At 39.5% G+C, this 10,000-nt stretch overlaps 1 protein-coding gene across 1 annotated transcript in view; it reads right to left on the bottom strand.

Annotated features, from left to right (window-relative positions):
• LOC148975205 (uncharacterized) overlaps nucleotides 1–6,965 on the bottom strand; it is an 8,321-nt gene extending 1,356 nt beyond the window's left edge. Inside the window, exons 1-8 of the mRNA XM_089118380.1 lie at nucleotides 5,686–6,965; nucleotides 5,394–5,607; nucleotides 4,249–4,833; nucleotides 3,604–3,816; nucleotides 3,120–3,337; nucleotides 2,283–2,348; nucleotides 1,912–2,174; nucleotides 567–824 (exon numbers count right to left, since the gene is read on the bottom strand). Of these exons, the coding sequence (XP_088974506.1) occupies nucleotides 567–824; nucleotides 1,912–2,174; nucleotides 2,283–2,348; nucleotides 3,120–3,337; nucleotides 3,604–3,816; nucleotides 4,249–4,833; nucleotides 5,394–5,607; nucleotides 5,686–6,924 (3,056 nt within the window). The 5' untranslated portion in view covers nucleotides 6,925–6,965. The remainder of the gene's footprint in view (nucleotides 1–566; nucleotides 825–1,911; nucleotides 2,175–2,282; nucleotides 2,349–3,119; nucleotides 3,338–3,603; nucleotides 3,817–4,248; nucleotides 4,834–5,393; nucleotides 5,608–5,685) is intronic.
• Nucleotides 6,966–10,000: the final 3,035 nt, after the last annotated feature.

The raw sequence follows: 10,000 nt of genomic DNA, 5'->3' as shown, positions 1-10,000 counted from the left end.
AAGGGTATGTATGGACTTATCTAACTCTGTGGGATGCAGTGAAAAAGCTAAATTTTCAAAAAGTCAGAGTGCGCCTTTAATATTCAGCAATATTATTAATTTGACTGTACTCACATTATTGGACAAGAACCAAACTGATAACATTACAGCTGATTTATAGACGAAATTCAACTCATTTTGTAATTGATGAACTTTGCAGTTTCTGAACATTGTCAGAGAAAAGCTGACCGCGAAATGTCTCAACTGACAAAGCAGAATCAAGCATTTTAGAAAGCTGTATAATTAGCAATAATGTATTCTAAACCATAACAGTCTAAATTTCTGAAAAGCTTTTGTGAAACAATGTATGCATTTATTACCAATTTCTTAAAATCCTTTTTTGGCAGACAGATAAAAGGTTACAAATTTCAAAATGAGACAGGGTGTCTGAAAACAATGTGTATTTACTGTAATGTACGTTATATAGAAATATATATGGAATTGGGAATAGTTCAATAAATTTATTATTTCAGAAGTGCAGTCATTCCTCATAGGAAGTGAATTTAGGAAGCTGAAATCCAACTCACCATGAAGACACTGTTGTGTTGTTTACAGTAACTAGCACCAAGTTGGTCTTGTCCAGTAGCTCTCTGCAGTCTTCAAGCAGCTGCTTGATGTGGCTATATATCATCACAATTGCCTGAGGAATGGGAAAGGTTTTGCCCTTGTTGTCTTTAGGCCTATTTCTGGCTTCCCTGAATTCCTTCAGAAGCTTAAGTGCGACACATTCTGAAACCCTGTTGGCATCAGGTCTCTGGGCAGCCTGACCATGAGTCATGAACAGTCTGTGAATAAAAAGATGCATGATTGTATTATGTATGATCAGTATTCTATAGTTCTGGCACCTTTTTATGGCACCTCTCACTGCATCACTGCATCTCTCACTGCATCTCTCACTGCTTCTCTCACTGCACCTCTCACTGCATCACTGCATCTCTCACTGCACCTCTCACTGCATCACTGCATCTCTCACTGCATCTCTCACTGCTTCTCTCACTGCACCTCTCACTGCATCACTGCATCTCTCACTGCACCTCTCACTGCATCACTGCATCTCTCACCACATCACTGCATCTCTCACTGCATCTCTCACCGCACCTCTCACTGCATCACTGCATCTCTCACTGCATCACTGCATGTCTCACTGCATCTCTCACTGCACCTCTCACTGCATCTCTCACTGCATCTCTCACTGCACCTCTCACTGCATCTCCTTGCTCCTGCATCTCTCACTGGGCCTGCTCTTCTGCCTGGGCCCCTTGCTCTTACTCTTTCTCGTCCAGACATTACAGTGTTTGTCTTTTCCTGTTTCCAAAAACATTACTCTTTACTTTAAAGGCCTCCTTTTACTGTATAAGTGTCAATAATAGGAAAAAATAACCCCGCCACTGAATCTAAGCCAGACTGAAAACAGCTGTGGTTGGCCCAATTTACCCAACATAAATAAGCTGTGGGTCAATCATTCAATTGTTTGTTTATTATCAGCTGAGATATATTGTTTTTGAACTGATATCATTGCAGAAGCAGATGTTTTTATACTGTATCTAAGGTTTGGAATATTGTTTTTGCTATTTTGGGATGGTGTGTGTTAACATTTGAAAATACTACAAAAACAATCCATAATTTTGTTGGTATAGCTTGTCTGTTAAGAAAATGTAAGCATTGTGGAAATGTGTTCACTGACTGCATATTGTGTGAAAACAACATGAAATGTGTGAATGGTATGGCCACAAAAGATCAATGTTGTGCTAATTGTGTTTAGAGTTTTGAAAATGTGACAACTGTTTGGACAAATGCTTGTTAGCGACTGAAAAAAACTGTAAATTACACAGGGAGCATTCAACAAGACTCAAATTTAACAATTTAACTCACCTCTCAGCTGCTTGCTGACCAGGGGCTGAGCCACTACGCTTCCGAGAAGCTCTCCAAGGACCTGCCAAGATCTTTTTCTTGCACTTAAGGGAATACTTGGAGGGGGACTGATCAATGGGATGCAAATTCTGATACAACCGCAAGATCTCTGCTATCTCGTTGGTTGATAAACCAGTGATCGTGCGGTTGAGACTGACGAGGTACCCTGCCAGGTTATCCACTGCCTCCCATCCAGGAACACCCCTTGAATCACTTCTACTGTCCTGAAAATGGAAACAAAAACAGAATCGTGCATTATGAAATAATTTATTAACAGCTCTTTAATAAACCATTCTTCACAAATTACAAGCACCAAGTATTACAAACTTTACCGGAGCTGGTGTGCTCGGCCCAGCAAAGGAAATGTCTTCAGTATCAGGAGGACTGTACACGGTTTCCTAGATTATTTTAAAACATTTTTAAAAGAAGAATAAACTTCAGTTACAAAACTGACAATTCAAAGTTTATGCTAAACAACAACAACAACAAAAAGGTTTAGCTTTAGTTTTATCTAAAAAAGTTTTATCATTAGTTTTTCTTTCAGTCGCTAACAAGAGTTTGTCCAATCAGTTGTAACATGGGTATTTTGTTCACTGTAAGCAATACTGTAAAACATTTTCTGTTCTATCATGTGAACATTACTGTATATGTGGACATACAGTTTCCAGTCAAGAAATTTAGTGTAAAAATGGTGGATTGCATATTTTTCATGCAAATACCTGTAAAACGGAAACATCAAAGTCTATGCAGTTTTTGTAATGTCAACAATAGCCAGTATTTTGAAACCTGGTGTACTTTGATTGACTGCATGTACCTTGTGAAGCGAAAACAAGCGTTATTCGTTGACAGAATCATTTCAGTTTGAGTAAGATTTCTAGTGTTTTGGTAAAGTTAGATGTGTTCTATTTTGAAATATAGTTAGTGTATATTTAACAAAATGTGTTTTTGAGAAGAAAATTATCCATTCGGCCAATTGTGTTTTGTAGGTGTGAGTCTGTGTTAAGAGTTTAATAAAAGTATCAGAAGTATGGGTAAGCAGTGCACTTGTTAGTGATTAAAAAAGCTCTAATTAAAAAAAGTATAAATCATGAAGCAACTCATTAGTTGCTACTAAAAACTAACATTTCTATGCAATTTTAATTTAAAATGATCAAGAAAATTGACATTACCAGAGGTGAGATCAATGAATCACCATGACTGCTGGAAATTCCAAGGGTGGGTGTGTCTAAATCAATGTCTGCTGCATCACATATTGTGACATCCAGACACTCATCCTCCTGAACTTCAACCTGCAACTCTGGCAAGGGGATTTCATGTTGCTCCAGTGGAGAAAGCAGGTCTCCTCTGTTAGACTGGGCCAGCAAATACTCCACAGCTATACGTTCATCTGCCATAAAAATTCAATAAACATATTGAAAAAAAGAGCTATATATCAGGCTAAAGCAGAAAAGCATGTGATGAAACTAGTGTTGCTAACAAATAATACATTTTTGGATTAACACATGACAAATGCAATTAAATAAAAGCCAAAATCACAAAGGAATTTCACAAACTGACACATCTTATAACTACAAATGGGCACCTTTATAGCAATCATCAGTCATGCAAACATGGAATCACTATTGCAATAGAGGGTACAATGTTGAATATTACCGGTGGGTCTCCCAGGAGGTTTGAATTCTGGCAGGAGTGGACATCCAAGGACTTTGTTGCTGAGGACATTCATCTGGGACATTAAACGTACATTATACATTTTTGTTTGTGATGTACCACTCATGTCCACAGCTTGATGAGCTCGGTTGATGTTCCACCTAGATGCCCCCTCAAGCATGTACATCTGTGTATGAAGTGCATTACATCTCCACCCTGAAAAACAATGTTTCACATGATTAAAACACTATTATATAACCCCAACTTTTGGATCCAATAGACCTTATTCAGAGCAGCACCATGACAGGTATGAAAGTGAGGCTGTGAAAGATACCGTGTTTCCAATGGCATCCGCTGTAAAAAGCTGAATAAAGCGGCTAGATTACTTAAAATTTTCCACAGCTTACATTGTCGGGAGTTTTTTTTTGTCAACTGACATTTCTTGGAAAGATATTTTTCCAGTGTTTCATGAGCAGAACAATCCGAAAACACATTAAATAACAGTACAGCCCATTGAAGAGATGCAAGTCTATCCCTCACAGCCTCGCTTTCATTCTCATTAAAACACAAAGATGGCACTGCCGTGAATAAGGCGTTTCCAACACTATTTAAATATACACATGGTATTGTCTTATAATGTAAATTTACCTGGAATAAAAGTGCACTGGTGGCGATGGAAGCTTTCCAGGGAGGAGGACCCTCTGCCACACCTCAGCACATCCAGAACCTTGTCACCCTTCTGTAAACCGGAGCCCAGTTTTGTGTACAGCTGAACACCGGGTGGATCTTGGATGCAAGGTAAGTGTTTCTGCTGTACCTCCCACACGTGTGACATGCTCTCTGGATTGATGAGGCGCAAACCAGTGGTGTCGGTCAGTTCCCACATGGAGTCCAGCAGTCCTTGGATCAGGTCACAAGTTTCTTGAACTCCACGTGTCCTCCTCCTGCAGTGCTTGGCCAGCTCGTTGGAGGTGATGCTCGACAGGATTTGGGCCTCTGTTGGAATATGACCCCTATTTTTTTTTAAAAGAATGGTCTTTTTCGCCTCTTTAAGGCGAGAGATGTCCTCCTTGTCCCATTCAAACACACAGGTGGACAACTTTGAGCAGAAAGTGCCATACAATGGATGGTGCTCCGTTGTAAGGCCAGCTGTGAACCGCCGCATGAAGTGGAAAACATCGAGTCGCACAGTGATCTTCCATGGGCGAAACCAGGTCAGAACTGGAGTCACACCTACACCAGGGAGAAACAATGCGTGTATTTTTTGCGAATTTTTAGTGATTTGCATCATTAAACAAATATAATAATGCTGTTTTACATAAGCTTTTGTTTACTTGATTGCAAACACTGAACCAAGGTTCTCACAGTAAATTGCTACTGTAAATAGAAATTAAGAAATTTATAACCATTGTGTATATATTAGGGGTGTGCAAAGCAGCCGGTATTTGTATGTGAGTAAGGCCACGCCCCCTTGTCGGGTTCTGATGTGTAATGACGTAGGGCTAGCCCATTTGGTTGCACATAAGAGGCACCCGCGCCATTGGATATGCAGTTGCCACAGCATATACATTACTCTTGTAAATAGTTCTTACAATTCTCTTTATGAGTGTTCTTAAAAAATATGAACAAACACATAGAAAAAGCATGTAAAGTCTCTGTCCAATAATAGTTGGAACCGTGCAGATCTGTGATTTATTCTCATTCAGAAAAATGCCTGAAATTGTTGCTAATATGAATTAGAAATGCATGGATGCAAACACATTCATATTAGGTAAAGATTTAATGTAACAAACCTGTCTCGCTGCAGCAGTCCCTGTCAACGTAGATCACAGCTGGCTCTGGCTCCCCAGCATCCTTGTATCTCTTTACGATGCCCTGACACAAGTCATCTATGCCAGCTCCTTCACCAGTGGTTAAGACACAGTTCAGGACTTGGCCAAACTCATTGCCAACATTGGTCATCCATGTAGCAGTATCCGCGATGCCACCAGCAAGCTTTTTAGTTATCTATTTAAATACACAAACATTATAATCAGAAAAATCACATAACATACAGCTGATTTGCCTCTTTTTATATATATTTACCTTCTTGGTAGAATCAAGCTTTAGGATGCTACCATATGTCGATGTTATGACACCCTTCAGCTCATCAATGTGACACAGGATCTCATTGGCATGAACAGTCTCAAACCACTGGGCCAGAGGTAGGGGGCAAAAAGGTGGTGGCTGCTGATAAATCACTTCAGTTTGTGTCAGGGCGGATCTCTTTTTATGTAACTCACAGTCCGTCAGATAATCTATGGTCCGTCTTCCCCACTCCTCGCTGTGAATTTCTTCAAGTGCCTGCTGCAAGAAACTAGAGCTGTTCCCTGCAGTTCTGGGCTTCAACAAAGTCACACACTTCCTGTCAAGTGCAAGGTGAGTGGTGAGAACAGCAGGGAATTTGTTTCTGTGGGAGGGATCAAGTTGTTTGAGGATCTCCGAACTCCAAGGGCAGACAGGTATCATACACTTGCTGCAGCGAGGGTAGTCTACTCCAATTAAATAATATCTACAATCAATATCAATGACTTCCCTCACTTTGGTGTAGATTCCTGAATGGTGCATCTTTCTATCGCACTGTGTGCACTTCAGAGGAATACCCCACATTCTCATTGGGCCCCACAGAAACATCCGCTGTCTGAAGTAAGTGTTGGGATCAGGAGGTGAAGTAGTAGGCTTGCTGGGACTAGGTGGATGAAACCAGTTTTTAAAAAACTGCTGCTTTAGTCGTCCTGTACTGTCATATAGACACTGGGCTATCCACTTTTGGTCTGCTGGCTTAATAACACGACAGAACTGTTTGGGGAGAAAACTCACCCAATTCACTTCTGGAGGCCTCAGGTTAATGTCCAGGGATGGTGTTTGAGGTGCAGTTTGTGGAGTGTTTTGCTGCTCTTCAATGTATGCGGGTGGTTCAGTAAAGGATGTTGGTGGAAAAGATGTTGGTGGATCCAAAGATTCTGTGCCTGCAAGACTAGTGCAATGGTGATTGGTTTCAATGTGGTGAAGAAGTCCAACCGCACCCCAGACTTTTTCACCACACTGGTCACAAGATTCTTGAACATGGTAGTCCGACAAATGTTCAGTGAAACACTCCACATCAACTTCTTTACTACAAAGACCACACTTAAGTGAAGAACTGCTCTGTGGGACTGATCTTGAGCCTGCACTGCTCAGTGTTCCTGCCTGCATGCCTGCACTGCTTGTTGGTCTTGCCAGGGCACCTGCATTGCTTGCTGGTCTTGCATGGGCACCTGCACTGCTCAGTGGTCCTGCCTGCATGCCTGCACTACTCAGTGGTCTTGCCTGGGCGCCTGTGCTGGTTGCTGGTCTTGCCTGCATGCCTGCACTACTCAGTGGTCTTGCCTGGGCGCCTGTGCTGGTTGCTGGTCTTGCCTGCATGCCTGCACTGCTCAGTGGTCTTGCCTGGGCGCCTGTGCTGGTTGATGGTCTTGCCTGCATGCCTGCACTGCTCAGTGGTCCTGCCTGCATGCCTGCACTACTCAGTGGTCTTGCCTGGGCGCCTGTGCTGGTTGCTGGTCTTGCCTGCATGCCTGCACTACTCAGTGGTCCTGCCTGGACGCCTGCGCTGGTTGCTGGTCTTGCCTGCATGCCTGCACTACTCAGTGGTCCTGCCTGGACGCCTGCGCTGGTTGCTGGTCTTGCCTGCATGCCTGCACTGCTCAGTGGTCCTGCCTGGGCGCCTGCCACTGTCTGCTCCGCTGACTGTAAAACAAGCATTAGTGTTTTCCCTAGGTCTCAAAATCTGCAAATTATCACAATTAAAACTTTGCGGAAAACTCTGTTGTACACAATTACTACATGCCATCTGTCATCTGATTCATAGGGCTTAAAGGAAAGTAATAATTTAGTGTAGTTGTAAAAACACCCACCTTCAGGTCTTAGTGCAGGTATCTTTTTACTGTGAGTTAAATTGAAATTTATATGCATTTTATGCAAGTAGTCTGTTATACCATTATAAAGACCTTCACCGATTTACATTAAAAGCTAAGATATTAATCTAGTGTACTGACAGCATCTGCTTTAAATTGAACAGCTTTGCTCAGTTTGTGCATATATGCCTTTTTCTGACTATTATTTATACTGCATCTTATCTCTGCAATCTTCAGGGTTAGGCCACGTTTTCAATAACATGTCAGGCTTTACAACTCAAACAATAAAATTATTCTGTTTTAAAATTAGTAATGATCACCAGCATAGGTAAAATAATCACATTTATCATTACATACCTTATGATAACCACATTTGCAAGTGATTATTTTCCCAAATATATCATAGGCACGGGTCTGTTTGTGTAATGGACAGTTATTAATTCTGTCCAAGGCATCTTTCCACTTCTTCGCCCCTGGCTTCTTGCCTGTTGAGAAGTGGTACTTCCCTTGGGCATACTTGCACATGATGTCATGCCAGTATGAATCAGGTTTACCAGTCTTAGTCATGTCTATAAGTATGAAACAACAACAACAGGGTAAATACCAGACAACTTGAGAACAACTTAAGAGAGATACAATTGAAGTGAAATTTAAAGAATTAAAAAAAAAATAGTAATAATAATTAAAGACAATTTTTATTTAGACGAGGGATTTGACACTTGGATGATTTTTGACTTATTTAATACATGGATGGTTGTCAAATTACGTAAGTTATATATTTTTAAAATTGTATTATGTTAAAATACTATGTTTTAACTGTCAAATAGAATGAATAAAAACATTACACTAAATTCAAATGATTAAAATAATAACATATTATCCCTTACCTGGTAACACTTTATAATAACTGCACGCTATTTATCATTAGTTAAGCATGAGTAAACAGTTAATTCATCATTTAGAAAACATTAATAGACATTAGTAACTAAGCAGTTTCAACAATACTTCTTCAGCATTTATTAATCTTTGTTAATGTTAATTTCAACATTTACTAATACTTTTTAAAAATCTTGTTAACATTAGTTAATGCACTGTGAACTAACATGAACAACAATGAACAGCTAGATTTGTATTAACTAACGTTAACAAAGTGTAACAAATACAGTAACAAATGGTTAGTTTATGTTAGTTAATACATTAACTAATGTTTAATAAATTAACCTTATTGTAAAGTGTTACCAATGTAACAAACACAACGATACAGAACATAGAAATATTTACAGCCTTTAAATCTCATTTATAAATGCTTTACAAGGCATGAATAGTCCTCACTTTAGATGAGCTCACACACATAGTTAACCGACCACAACTAAATGCTTTATAACTATCCGAATTAACCCAGAATTACAGCATTAATACATGTTAATGAAGCCTTTATTAACACACTAAGCAATTTTCACTATATGTCTGAATAATAAGATGTATGAATGTACATATAAATAGTTTATTAATCATTTACTTACACTTTCTAAGTGATCTTATGAATGACTGACAACTCTTAAATAACTGGTTCATAAAAAATGCAATTCTTCATTTAGAAATGATAAATTGATCATTAATAAAGGATGAAAATACATTAATTAGACAAATTATAGATATGTTTTTAAATCAAGAAGAAAGCGTTTATAGCTGTATTTATAAACTGCTTAATGTCTATTAATGCTTTATGAATGATGAATTAACTGTTTACTCATACTTAACTAATGATTATTAGCGTGTAGTTATTAAAAAGTGTTACCATACAGCCTATTGATACAAAACAAGTCACCACTCTGTATTTTAACATTAATCATCATATTTATTATCATCATCGTTTATATTCTACGCTTTGCGATTAGAATGGCCACCTCGATTTAACGTTATATCACTGTTATATCCAACCATGGCCTCCGAACTCAATAAAAGTGTTACAACAACGAACGTACTGCTTCTCTTTCACGTTATATGTGAAATAAACTGTACTCACCTGTATCAAAATACAAAACCGTGTCGTACTTCCTTCTCGATTAAACTATATTTGGCTTCATCAAAAAACAAGTGATGGGGGTATGACGAGTTTTTCTCCCGCCGGCCCTCTGTGTGACGATAGAAGTCACGTGACTATGTTTCGGCCAATGACTGTTTTGCCCCGTCCAGCCAACCGTTGAGTGCGGTTCGGAATTGTTAGGACCTGTCAGGATCTGTGTTAGGAATTGTTAGGACCTGTGTTAGGAATTGTTAGGACCTGTTAGGATTGTTAGGACTTGTGTTAGGAATTGTTAGGACTTGATTAGATTGTGTTAGGACTTGTAACAAATGGTTAGGAATAGTTTAGGCTGTCCGATCGCTGGAGGGTACGGCCACGACTACAACCTGGCTCGACTACAACCTGGCTGTAGCAAGCTTGTCTTTTTACTTGGTGCCTT

Source organism: Pimephales promelas, chromosome 13 (assembly GCF_988280905.1).
Source record: "Pimephales promelas chromosome 13, fPimPro1.hap1.1, whole genome shotgun sequence".
Classification (NCBI taxonomy): Eukaryota; Metazoa; Chordata; class Actinopteri; order Cypriniformes; family Leuciscidae; genus Pimephales; species Pimephales promelas.
Note: the sequence above shows the minus strand (reverse complement) of the source record. Positions and strands in the feature narration are given on the sequence as shown.